We start from the raw sequence: 13,873 nt of genomic DNA on the forward strand, positions 1-13,873 counted from the left end.
AACCTGGAGGGCCTAAAGGAGGAGAAACAGGACCAAGGGTGTACAGGAAAGAGCTTGGGGAGAGAGATTGGTGAGGGGCCAGGATGAGGCAGGAGGAAAAGGTGGAGGGAGAAGATGGATGGAGAGTCGGAGATGCACAGACAGGCACTCAGACCAGCAGCTCAATAGAGAGACCGATGGGCAGAGCATTAGAAAGTGATGGATAGAGAGCCAGCCAACGGATGGAGAGGCCTGGAGGCCTAAATGGACCAAGCATCCCTTGAGAAGCCAATGGGTGAGAGGAGATAGAGGGATCCACAGGATGATGGGGCCCAGGAGCAGGGAAGGGCCCCCAGCCCTCCCTGGCAGCCCTGTGGCTCTGCCCACAGCTGAGATCTGTACCCACTACCCTCTACTGGCGCCCTCACCGTCCTCCAGGGTGGTGGCATTGATCTCGCTGGATGAGGGCCCCGTGCCAGCCCGATTGAAGGCCTGGACCACCACGCCATATTGGGCGAACTTCTTGAGGTTGTCCAGGGTGTAGACCTCGCTGTCCCCGGTGGCCTTCATCTCCACGATGCTGTACTGCCCGTTGCTGCCCGGGCTGTTTTCTCTGTAGCCGATCTGGTAGCCACGGATGACGCCGTTCTGCAGCTCCTTCTTGGGCGCCTGTGAGTGTGGGGTGGGAGGGTGGTGCGGGGAGACAAAGACACAGTGACATTCTGAGGGGATGCTCTTAAACCCAAAGGCAGGTCATGTCACTCGCTTGCTCCCAAGCCTTCCAAGGCTCCCATCTCACCGAAAGTCAATGCCAAAGGAAAAGCAACCCAAGTGTGCACAGACAGGTGAATGGATACAGACGATGTGGTCCATACATGCAATGTTATATTATTCAGCCTTAAAAAGGAATGAAACTTTGATAAACTCTACAGCATGGATGAACCTAGAAAATACATTAAGTGACATAAACCAGACACAAAAGGAGCAATACTGCATGACGCTTCTCTGAGGTGCCCAGAGTTCCCAAATTCACAGAAACAGAAAGTAGGACAGAGGTTACTGGGGGCTAGGGTGGCTGGGCCAGCGAGTTTCTGTTTGGGATCACGAGAAAGTTCTAGAGATGGACAGTGGTGACGGCTGCTCAACGCTGTAAATGTACAATGCCACTGACCTCTACCTATGAGCATGGTTAAAATGATCCGTTCTATGTACATAAAATGGTATGGTACCACAAGTTAAAAAATAAGAGTCCTTGACTTTGATGCGAGCCCAGCCTTTCTTGGAACGGGACTGCCCTTGACATCCTGGCCAGCGGCTGGGGTGCGTGGAGAGCCCAGGCCTGAAGCCGGCTTCTGGATGGAGGGACAGAGATGGAGTGACGAGGAGGGTGACAGGGGGGACCTCAGAGCTCTGCGGGAATGAAGGGCTGATCCCAAGGGGGTAGGCCAAGGGAGAAGACTCCACTGGCGTTAGTCTTGGGGTGGAAAATACACTCTCACCCCCAGCAGGAACCCTGATACACAACCAGCCACACACACAGGTGTTCTGAGAGAGAAAACATCAACAGGGAAACAGAGACACAGACATTCTTGCATATGATCGCACACACACACAGAGGATCTTGATACGTCCCCTTACATCTGAACCATGCACACACACATCCAGACCCATCAAAGCAAACATCCCAGTACACACCTACCCACGGCCAGAAACATACAGACTCACAAATAGAAAAAACCGGCTCCTTTAAAGAGGGGACATGCCCATCTAAATACGGAGAGAGAGCACACACACCAGTACATAGAAAAACAGCTTGAATCAGGGTTTTAAAGATGATGCAGTTAATTTAAAAGCCCACCTTTTACTGTACTAAAAAATAGTGTGATCAAAAACAATTAAGTTAGTAAAACAGCTCATTTTTTAAAATTCAATGAATGTTTTAAATGAACTGCATTTTTCAGCTCACTGTTAACTCAATATAATGAAGTTTTAAATTTAACTTAATTGTTTTGAACTCACTAACTAGGTGTGTGTATATTTAATTGACTTGACTTTTTGCTGATGCCTGAATAATGTTTCTCTCTGCACTTGGACAGTCCTGTTTGCTAGTTGGTAAGAGGGAGAATTTCTGAATATGGGTGTTGTATCTACACACTCAGGCTTCCCAGGTGGCTAAGTGGTAAAGAATCCGCTTGCCAGTGCAGGAGAGGAGGATTCAATCCCTGGTGGGGAAGATTCCCCTGGAGAAGGACATGGCAACCCCCTCCAGTATTCTTGCCAGGGAGATCCCATGGACGGAAGAGCCTGGCAGGCTACAGTCCATTGGTTCACAAAGTCAGACACGATTTAGTGATTAAACAACAGATAATCTACACACTCACACACTCAGGCACTTATTATAGACACAAACATATCTTCAGAGTGTTCTTGTCCTCACACTGACATATACTCTATTACACATCTGTGCAATATACAGATATATACAGTGATGTATACAGCAGCGCACAAAGACACACACCTACACACCTAGAGCCGCCTGCACCACAATAGTCACATCAACATATACTGGCAGAGGCCCTGGGTAGGCATTCAGGCATACCTTGCTACATACATATAGATATTCACACATTTTTACAAATCTTGACATATCTTCCCTCCCTCCCTCTCTCTCCCTTCTCCCTGTATGGCCCCACCCCCTTAAACAGGCACACTCAGGATTTAAATCAATCTTAACAATATTTCTCTGAAGCATTAAGAAATCAATAGAGCTGATTGCAAATTTATGTCATAAAGCAGTGGTGATCCATCTCAAGGAAAGAGTCTTAAAATGAAGTGACTTATCTTTCAAGTGCATCTTTATTTTTCATTAATCTGTTTCTTGGTGTTAAAAAAAATTCCCTTGAGAAGTCAGCCCCAAAATTTATTGATAGGCTGGTTCATTCTGAAGTTCTAACTTTCTAATCAATTTTATTTTTCATTATGAGACTTTGGAGAAATAAATCTGATTCTAAATTTTTATTGACCTCCGGGTTGGAGCTTTGTAGCCAAATGTCTCAGAGGTTTACACACTTATTCATTCCCACCTCCTCCTCCAGGCTTCCTTGGAGTATTCTTAGGAAACGGATGCAGAGTCAGGATGCAGATAAGACTCGGAGTCTAGACTCCAGGCTTCACTCCCAGTTTCTGAGGGAAGCTCTGGAAACCAGATCTGAACCTGGAGGGAACCAGGGCTCCAGGTATCTATCTACCAGGAGGGCTGGTACCCAGGGAGGACCAACTGCCCAGCCTCTATCCCACTTTTGTCCTGGTTATTTCTCTGGGGCGGGAAGGAACCAGGCTCTGCCGCCGCATGTGCGTGTGTGTGCGTGTGTGTATGTTTGTGTGTGTGTGTGTCTGTCTGTGTGTCTGTGTGTCTCTCTGTGTGTGTGTCTCTGTATGTGTGTGTCTCTGTGTGTGTCTGTGTGTATGTGGGTCTGTGTGTGTCTCTGTGTGTCTGTGTGTGCGTGTGTGTATGTTTGTGTGCATGTCTGTGTGTGTGTCTGTGTGTGTGTCTGTGTGTCTCTGTGTGTGTGTCTCTGTGTGTGTCTGTGTGTGTGTGTGTCTGTGTGCGTGTGTATGTGTGTGTGTCTGTGTGTGTGTGTGCATGCCAAGACATATAGTCTTTTTTCCCTTGTTTTTTTTAAAGAATTGTTTAATTTTTTGGCCACATCACACAGCATGTGGAATCTTAATTCCCTTATCACGGACTGAACCCGGATCCCTTGCAGTGGAGGTGTGACGTCTTAACCCCTGGACCACCAAGGAGGTCCCAAACATATAGTCTTTTTTAGGGAAAATACTACTAGACCCTTTTGAATCTCTCTGACTCTCAAGCCTGCCTTTATGAAGGGACCAGGAGGAGGACTAAAGTGCCTGGACTTTTTCTACCAGGAGTTAGAGTCAGAAAATGACCTTGGACTCAGAGCCCAGATGTAGATGAGGTAACCCCCTAAACCCTGCCGTTCAAGAAGAAGAGCATGAATGGGCCTCAGGAAACTCTGTGTTCCTGACCTCTGGACAGTGGGCTTCTGCGGGTGATATGGCTCCAGGCTATGTGCAGTGAAGCTCTGCACCTGGCATGGCTTGAATGACCACGGTGGTCACCTTGCGTGGCCTCCTCTGATAGGAAGGAGAAATATCTCTTCTGTCCATTCCACAGGAACAGATAAGTTAGTGCGAGAAAACACCCCAACACTGGAAAATGCAGCAGGAAGCCATCGGAACGGGCAGCCCTTCTGCGCCCATGCCAGGGATGTGGTGATGAGGCCAGGGTTTCCCAGGAAAGCGTCCCTCGGTCATGCTCAAGGTTATGCTGTTCCTCTGCCCTGCTGTGGAACTGCCTCTAATATTTCCCGTCAGTGACAGTCTTTGGATACCTTCTAGATCTATAAGTTTCTTCCCCTTAGAAATGGCTGTGGCACCTAATGGATTGTTTTCTCTACCGCTCCCCCTCCCCCAGAGTTAGGGAGGGCAGTTATTTTTTCATCCTGATTTTACAGAGGAGGAAATCAAGAAAAGACCAAGCTCCCTGCTGAAGTCTTGACCATGAGAACATAGGGTATGGTTTCACCCTACTTCCCAGCTCTAGTCACAGGGCCAAGACAAGGGTGAGACCCTGTCATTTCATCTCCTGTTATCCATAGAGCCCCTTTGAAATGTACACAAAATCAATTCCAGCTCTAGATATATTACAACCTGTGGGGTTTGTAGGACAGACCAGCATGGTAAAAGAATCATCCTCTCTCCTTGGCACTGACAAATTCTTCATCCCACTCCAAGCACAGGCCTCCATCAGAAAGCCATGGTGGAGAAGGGAGTGGGGATCGGTGGGGGGACCAGTTCCTCTATCCTCCTCTCTTTCCACTCCTTCAACCTCATGTATTTAGCAATAAACAGGCATGGGCATTGCAAGACACCAGACACTAGCAAGTCTGTTGGGGCTTCATTTGAAGATTAAGGATGGGGAAGGGAGAGAGGCATTTAGGGGAAATGCTTTTGACTTTGCTTACCTTCCAGGTCACTTGGATGCTCTGTGAGGTCACTGGCTGCAAGGTTACATCCATGGGAGGCCCATCAGGAGCTGGGGTGGGGTCAGGAGAAACAATGTTATGAGTCACGTCTTGGAAGAAAAGAGCCCTATGCCCTCGGTCCCATCCTTGAGCTGGAGGGCTGCTGCAGAGAAAGAAAAAGCTTGTCCAAGGCAGCAGAGAACTTCTGTTTGAGTCCCTCTTGAGATGATCATAGGGTTTAAATTTCCTATTCATTCTCCATAATTTGCTGAAAACATAGCAAATAATGACTATTAAGTATGACTCCACATTCAGCAGGTTGGCAAAATTTTTTTTAAAGTTTGATAGTACAAAGTGCAGACCAAAATATGAAGTGGCAGGAACTCTTATACACTAACCATGGGAGAGAAAGTTGGTACAACACTTTGGAAAACATTTTGGCATTCTTTTTTTCCTTTCAGTTAAAGGGAGAAGTTTGTTCATCTGATAAGTCTGTAATTCTGCAACTGTTTCTATTCCTTGGATGGGGAATGAAAATAGCCAAATCATGCAGCTATACTGAAGCTCACAAAAGAATCTAGACTACAACAAGGAAAACACAAGAGAATATATGAAGTATTATTTCATGCATACATTCTATTAGAACAGGCAAAACTAAACTGTATGGCTATGTGTACATATACTAGTGAAATGTATGAAAAAGAAAACAAGGAAGCTGGGATATTTGTTACTTCAGGGGGAAGGATGGGGTTGTGGTTGAGAAGAGGTATATAGAAGGCCTCTGGGAAGTGATAATGAGTGTTGGTTATACTAGTTTTTGCTTTATTATTACTATTATGTGTAAACTGCACAGGTATATGTACTTTTTGGTATTAATTTCTATTTTGCAATGACAATAAGGGAAATCTCTCTTAAATTTTCAGGAAAACTTCATGACAAAAGTCACAGGAGATAATCCAGGGCACTGGTACCCCCATCCTTTGCAGATCTGTCCTTGCCAGACAGGCTGGGGCCAGTGGAGTGGAAGCAGAACCATGGACAGCTCCTGGAAGCATTGCGTCTAGAACCCCATTTGGAAAAGGTCAGGCATAAGAGTCTCCGGATCCAGAGGGAGACACAAACACACACCTTGGAATCTCCCCCCTCTCCTCTTCTATTGCAAATCTGCTGCCAATGGACAGGGTGGGTGAGGGCCCCAGATGTCCCTGATCTCCGAGCCCATGGGCAGGGGTGACAGGGCGAGGTGCTCACCAGCCTCCTCAGTGCTGATGGTGAGCTCCTTGCTCGGCTCGCTGCGGCCAATCTTGTTGAAGGAGTACATGCGGATGCTGTACACAGAGGCCGGATGCAAGTCCACGATGTTGGCCTGGTTGATGGTTGGGGAGATGTTGCGTGTGGACTGCTTGAAGTCCCAGGAATCTGGAGAGAGGACACCCACTTCTAACCTCAGCCAGACAAACTCCAGGACCCCTCTCCAGCCTCAAGCAGCAGCAACATCCTAATCTCAACCTAGATGCCCAGAGAGGTCCTGTTTACAGAGACGGCAGCAAGAGAATTTCAGAGAGAACTGTTCTGTTCCGTGAAGTTCAAGAGATCAAGGGAAACCTGAGGATGGGAACAGGAAGTCCACTGCTTGGGGAATCAGGAAGCTTAACCCTTCTCTACCCAGGGCTGCCTGGTAAACTCAGACCTCAGGTGAGATGTTTCCTATGGCCCCTTCCAAGGTCACCAATGCTTGCTATCTCTTAGGGTCTCATTGGCCAATGCCCTTTTCCTGGTCTCCACACCACATCAGTGATGTGTTGTAACTGTGAGACACCCCCTCCACCCACGATTCCAGTGCAAATGGGGAAGCCAAGTCTTATCCCCCTTTCTCCTCCTCTGTGTGTGCTTCTGTATTTCTTTTTCCTGTGCATTTGTGTGGTGGTGGTCTTGAACCTAGGCTGTTGAGGGGAATAAACCAAGTCGCAGAGTCCGTAGGCAAACCCCTTCCTCTCTCACCAGCAAGAGAATGGTCTCTGAATCTCTAGAGTCAGAAGCCAACAAAGCGATGAGCATGTTCCCAATTCATCCAGGGGGACTGGCAGCCCATTCCAGGGCTAATGTTTAGCGAAACTGTAGAATGTGAAAGATACCCGATAAATACCACTCAGGGATACTGTGACAGGAAACATTCTGCATCTCCAGAGGAACCCAGTCATTCATTCAATGCATTTTTTCCTGTGCACCTACCAGGGGATTCCAGAGAGAAATGGAAGGGGTTGCAGTTACAGCAATGTCTCAGCTAGTACCTTCCAAACCCAGAATTCATAACCAGATTACATGATTGGCACTTTGCTTTGAAAAGACAAAAAAAGGCAAAGCACAAGGAAACTAGCTGATAGTGGGGCTTAAAAATCTTCCCAGGGCGCGTCCTGATGTGACTATTCAGTCTAATTTTCCATGTCTTTTAAATCCACAGTAGAGGATTCTGAAAATTGTCAGAAAAGATTAAATTATATTCACTCCAGTCTAATCCCTGAATCAGGGAGGGAGGATGGCATATTCCAGAATTTTTTAGGAAGACTCTTTTTTAAGCTAATGCCTGGTAAACCAGGGGGATCAGTTCACCCAAAGAGACTATCCCATCCCCCAGGTTCTGGCTAATTGAGGTCTTGATGCTTTTCGAAACATCTCTTTCAGCCACACCAGCTTGGCATCTGTGAAGAGCACTGGCCCAGTTCCCCATCTGCAGTTTTGCATTTAATTCTTTGGTTTCATGAGCCAAAGTCACAAATGGCAGACTGTGGATGCTCAGAAAAACTGTTTATTCTCCTTCTCTTTTCAAAACACCCCAACTGCCCGAAAGTCACTGGGGATGGGAGGTTAAGCCAGAGTCTCAAACATGCAGACTCCTTCCTGCCGAGGGTACCACTTTGGTTTGGGAGGAAATGGGTTAGTAATGCGGAGACAGGTGTTCACTTCTCTCTGTGGCATCCTGGGAACTGGTGCCAGCTCACACATCATATTTGATTTGCCCATGTTTATAGGAGAGGGACAGCGATCATGAGTCAGTGCATTCATTTTTGATGAGTGCAGGCAGAGGAAGGAGACCCAAATGATGTGTCTGAAAACTAAGGGGCTAAAAAAAGAGGTGCTAATATTTACCAAGCACTTGTGATGTGCCAGGTGCAGTGATGACACCATTTACTCCTCATACCTTTCTATGACGTCAGCACCATATCTCCATTGTACAGGTGACGCTGATGTCATCAAGTCTGATTTCTCACTTGGCCTTCCAGGTATGTTCAACACTTAAACCTGTCCCTTCCCCAAACACTCTTCTCTTGGGTGCCTATTAAAACTGTCTCTAGCTTTTCCTAGGGAGTCCCTGGTAGCTCAGCTGGTAAAGAATCCACCTGAAATGCAGGAGACTCTGGTTTGATTCCTGGTTTGGGAAGATCTGCTGGAGAACAGAACGGCTACCCACTCTAGTATTCTGGCCTGGAGAAACTCCATGGACTGTATAGTCAATGGGGTCACAAAGAATCACATGCAACTGAGCGACTTTCACTTTCTAGCTTTTCCTAATCTCTTGGGTTATCTTTTCACTTTGCAGGTACATCTTTCTTACCTTGTGGTTCAAGTTCTTCAAGGCTCCATCCTATGTTCTCCTCTCACTCCATACATTTTTCCCACCCCTGGATTCTATTTCCATCTACACACAGAGAAGCTCCCTGAAGGCAGGAACCTTATCTACAACTTTGCCCATCTCACCCACTTGGCACACGCTGGGCACTTAAAACCTACTGTTGGTTTTAGATCAGAGCCCACTTTGTGGTCCTGGATGTTGGACTTGTGGTTCCTCCACATTTTGCAGTGACAGTAAATACCCTTTGCTTTCCCCTTGCTTGCCTCCTCCCTAGCTGCCAGTCATAGGAAGACTGGGGGGTCCCAGAGAGGGGCCCCCTTTTTTCTGCTATTGCCAGTGATTTGCAGGTGGATTTGTCCTTGTGTTCCCAAATCACCTTTGATGTTGGCACAAAACAGCTCTCTCCCCACAGCCCCTGCAAGCTCATGCATCAGAGTCAGATTTGGAGGTCTCTCGCTGATTTTCCAAACTTGATCGCTGCCATCTCTCTGACCTGAATAGCTGAAATCAGTGGCCCTATTTTCTTCCCTTTCCTTTTCAGCTCTCAGAGTACTGAGCTGGCTTTGGTGAATATTGTCTCTTTTAATATTCCCTTTCATATGAGCCTGGCTTACCCAGATTAACATATTTCATTAAGGGCTCTCTCTCCCTTTCTTCATCAAAGGGTTTATGATGCAAAATATTCTTCTTAAAAAATAAGGAAGCGGCTGGGGAGATGTCAGTGCCTTCTAGTCAGTGGGCTGCTTGCTGGGAGGGGACCTGGGCGCTTTGGTATTTCAGGAGACACATTCACTGTAGAAGGGAGAGCGTTTGGACAAAAGCCACATCTGGAGCATTCAGCTGCCTGTGCTGGGGAAACAAGTCCACCCTGCATCTCTGATTTCCTCCTTGCATCACAGCTCTGAGCCCACCGCGGTGATCTCCACTGCACCAAGAAGGGGTTTCCTGGATCACCGCAACCACTCACCACATCCCAACACCAGACCCTCTGGCAGCCCCACTCCCACACAACACCATGCTGCATGGGGCTGGCTCAGCCCATGATGGCTGATGGCTCCCACCATGAGGCTGCCTTCAGGGCCATCCTCAAAGAACCCATCCCTGCTCCTTGCTTGGAAAACAGGGGCGAAATGTGGTGTCTGCATTTTTAAATCTGTGCAGCGCTGTTTGATAGATTTGTGTGGACGGTGCTATTTATCATTCAGCATTCATGTATTATTACTCTGCTGCCTAGGGCCAGGAGAAGTCAGCGTGAGCACGATGGCTTAGAAAGGGCAGACGTGGTAATTTCCCTGGGAAAATTAGCATGATGAGCAACATGGCAGAAAACCTGGCAAAGACGCAGTTGTGACAAAGAAAGGGGGTCAGGGACAGATGTTCCAGCCACAGGAGGGTGCGGTCTGGGGCAAGAGGGAGAGGGAAGGGACAGGAGTCACAGCGCGGGGACCTGTGCACCAGGCTCTGTGTTAGGCGTGGGCACATAAATCTTCACGCTCACGTATTCCTCGCAGCCACCTTGGATTATGCACCATTGTCTGTACTGACAGATAGAGATGCACAAAGACCTTAAGTAGCTTGCTATAGATCACACAACCCTGACACTTGGTCAACCCAAGTCTTCTGCTTTGAAACTTGTTCTTGTTCTACTATTCTCCATGCAGGCAGAAGATCTACTTAGACACACACACGCACGCACACGCATGCACACACACGCCCCTCCTTTCTTTGAGTCACCCATCTGTTCCCTAGGATACCCTTTTCAGTTGTCACGTAATTTAGTTTGTGGTATATTACATGTGATTGGAGAGTGCTCTGTAATGGTCCTGAAAGTACCTCCGTGTGTGTGTGTGTGTGTGTGTGTGTGTGCGCGCATGTGTGCGCATGCTCAAGTGTGTGTACATCTCTATATTCTCACTGCAGCTGCATTATCAGCTCCAAGGGCAATGCTCTGTCTCCTGGTTCTTTCTCTTCTCTACCACATGGCTGAAGCATGACTCTGCTACAGAATTACTGGCACTCAGTACATGCTGCTGACAGACACACATTTCAGCCTGCAAGTCCCACAGGACTCTAAACTGCCACACGAGCTATTTCAATTAGAAGGAGGAGAGGAACTACGGCCCATGCTAGCTGCTTTCTCTTCAGTCCTCAAGACAATCCCACAAGACAGGCGTTGCTATTTCCACCTCTCAGATGAGGAAGCGATGCTGTGTTCACGGCCTCTGCCTGACTCCAGTGGTAACGCTCCCCAGTTCCCACGGGACTCCTTTTCCTCAGTGCCAGCACAGATGCCTGTCTGAGTGGCATGGCCCAGAGTAGGCCAACTTGAAGACCAGAGAAAGGACCGGCCCAGCTTCTCTGGGCTTTTGATCCTGTGATTTTTTTTTTTTTAACAGGTGCAAAGCTCCTGTGGATGGGAGAGTCCGAGGCTGAGTTTCATTACCCTCCCCTCTCCCTTCCGTCCATCCTGGTACCCTGGTGCTGGGGTGGGTATGATGGTTCCTCCTCTTTCAGGAGAGCCAGACAGGGTTGGGGGGAGATGTGGATGAGCTCTGAAAATAGCATCTTCCCTGCCCATCTCTCCTCTGCACAGCTCTCCAGATGTGTGATGTTCTCAGCTTTGCCTGGCTGAGCAGCGCCCCAGGAAAGGTTTCCACACATTAGAAGGTGGTCAGTGGAGGAGGGGGACGGTGGGCAATGGGGCAGCATGGGGGAGGAGGGCAGGGAGGCAGTCCCAATGAGCAGTAGGGGAGGGGCCCGAGTGACAGCCTGGGCATCCACTACCCCAACAGGAACGGAGCCTTGCCAGCTACATCAAGCAGGCAGGGAGATGCTGGCTATGGACAGACCCGCCCCTTCTTGTCTGGCTCCTAGGAAGCTTGTGTCCAGCCTTGGGAAGCCCTGCGACGTGAGATGAACCCAGTGAGCTTCCTCTCCTCTCTGTGCCCTCTGCCTGCACCACTGCCCAGCCCCTGCTCATCACCTGTCCCAGCTACAGGACAGTGGCAGCCTGCTCACTCACTTCTTGGACACCCCTCCTCCCCACTGACGCCTGATGACCACTGCCAAGGTGCTTAAGTCTCTCACTAGGATCTTAGACATGGCTAGTGGTTTTCAATGACCTTCCCCAAGGAAATAAAAGCTCAGTCCAGAGGCCCCCTCCCAACCTGGAGCCCAGAGCACTTTTTAGTCTAATAAGACTAAAAACCCAGAAACTGGGTCTGTGTGCTTAGTCTTTCAGGCATGTCCACCTCTCTGTGCCCCCTTGGACTGTAGCCTGCCAGGCTGTTCTGTCCATAGGATTCTCCAGGCAAGAATAGTGGGCTGCCGTTTCCTCCTCCAGGGGATCCTCCTGACCCAGGGATCGAACCCACGTCTCCTGCACTGGCAGGCGGATTCCTCACCACTAGTGCCAGTGGGTCTGTGAACCCTCTGCTAGACCCTCCACTCCCCGGAGGGCACTGCACCTTGCTGGGGTTCGGCCCTGTCCCTCTCCCTGAGTCTAGGCCCTGTTAGCTCCCCATCTTCTCCCAAATCAAGGCAGCGTCTGCAAGGACGGGAGAGATGCTGCTCTGACGACCCCTGTTGTGCAGCGCCCCCTTCTCTCTGTGGCCCTCCTTCTGCACTGACAGTGACCTCGGGAGGTCTGGCTCTGAGCTGACTTTTCTCCCCAGTTAGACTGTAATCTTCTGAGGGAAGGGCTCCTTCCTGTAGAAACCTGCATCAGGAATGATGAACCCAGTGCCCTGGACGGAGCGGCTTCGCAAGAGGTAAACACAGCTGTGGATGCCATCCTGGGGCTAACACTTTGGTGGAGCGGATAGTCAGCCAGCCAATGACTGTGTGCTGTGCTAAGGAAGAGAGGAAGGGTCTGGAAGGCTTTTGAGGAAACAAAACCTTGGATCTATGCTGAGGCCTGGAAGATGAGTTGGAGTTGGTGGGAGAAGGGCGGTTGGGGAGGCTTCAGTTTTCCAGATTTGCTTTCTGTGTTTTATTTTAAAATTATTTTGAAAGGCTTATATGGGCTTATGGTCTTGAATTCTGAAAGTATGAAAGGACCCAAGAGGAGGGGTATGTTTCTTCTTCTCTCACCTGCACTGAAGCCACACTGGGGCCCTTTCCGGCGCAGCCCCCTGTCGCCTGTACCTTTTAGAAATAGTCACGCAGATACAAACGTGATCACCTACGGCTTGGCCTCTTGTCCAGGTCATCTGTCCCCTCCTTGCCATTCTTGCCACTTGATTGTGGGTCCCTGGTTTCCCCAGAGGCACAGGGGTCCATTGTTCACTTTGCTCTAAGTGGCTTCACAGTAGAAGGCAACCTCTTAGAAGCTATTAATAGAGTCCCAAGGGAGGGGTTTTGGAGGGCTTCTAACAAGAAGAAACTTAGATCTAAACTTTCCAGGGACTCCTACCTCCCCAGTGACTCATTCTTGGGAAAAGACCAGCTTCTCTGACTCCCAAGCAACCCCATCATCCCAAACCCGGAGTGCCTAGATGATCCAGTGAAATTGTGATGTCTCTGACCCCACAGATACAGCCAGTAGCTCCTGGCTCAGGGCCTTTTAAGTTGCTTTAAATGAGACCACCCTATGGATCTGCCCAGGGTCAGTCCTGGGAAGAATGGACTGACATTTTCTCCCTATCAACTGGAGAGGTCCTTCCATCTGCCCCCTGGTTTCCTAACCTGACCAATGTCCCTCCCTTTGGAAGGCACAAGGGCTTGTGTGTCTGTCTGAGATGGGCAGCCCTGACAGTCAGGGGCCGTCCCACTGGAGGCACACTGTCCAGGCAGGTGGTGCAAGGCGCCATGGTGGGCCGAGCCCTCACCCACCTGTTTTGTTCTTGTACTCAATATCAAAGCCCGTGATGATGCTGTTCCCGTCGAACCGCTGGGTCCAGCGCAGGTTCATGCTTCGGGCCTTCACTTCTCGGATTTCCAGCTCTGGGGGGTCAGGGGGCTCTGGGGAGTGGCAAGGGAAGGGGGCAAGGGTGAGGATGGCAGCAGAGAGCTCAGCCTCCTGCTGACCCTCTGCAGAGATCAAGGGATCTGTGCTGGGAGGACTGGTGACACAAGGGTCTGTCTGAGGGTCCTGAGCCCTGGAGTTTGGGCAAGGCAGCATGAGGGTGGAGGAGCTTGGCAGCGGGGCTCAGAGGCAGAGGCGGGCGTGCTGGGTCTCCACTCTGTTCCCCTCTCTTCCTCAGCCCCTTTTGGA

The 13,873-nt window shown here is 49.3% G+C and overlaps 1 protein-coding gene across 1 annotated transcript in view; it reads right to left on the reverse strand.

The window, feature by feature from the left end:
* Positions 1-13,873, reverse strand: part of DSCAML1 (DS cell adhesion molecule like 1) — a 363,699-nt gene that overhangs the window by 35,038 nt on the left and 314,788 nt on the right. The window contains exons 14-17 of the mRNA XM_052652772.1: positions 13,492-13,620; positions 6,279-6,446; positions 5,028-5,098; positions 408-648 (exon numbers count right to left, since the gene is read on the reverse strand). Of these exons, the coding sequence (XP_052508732.1) occupies positions 408-648; positions 5,028-5,098; positions 6,279-6,446; positions 13,492-13,620 (609 nt within the window). The remainder of the gene's footprint in view (positions 1-407; positions 649-5,027; positions 5,099-6,278; positions 6,447-13,491; positions 13,621-13,873) is intronic.

The sequence above is a fragment of the Budorcas taxicolor genome, chromosome 15, assembly GCF_023091745.1.
Source record: "Budorcas taxicolor isolate Tak-1 chromosome 15, Takin1.1, whole genome shotgun sequence".
Classification (NCBI taxonomy): domain Eukaryota; kingdom Metazoa; phylum Chordata; class Mammalia; order Artiodactyla; family Bovidae; genus Budorcas; species Budorcas taxicolor.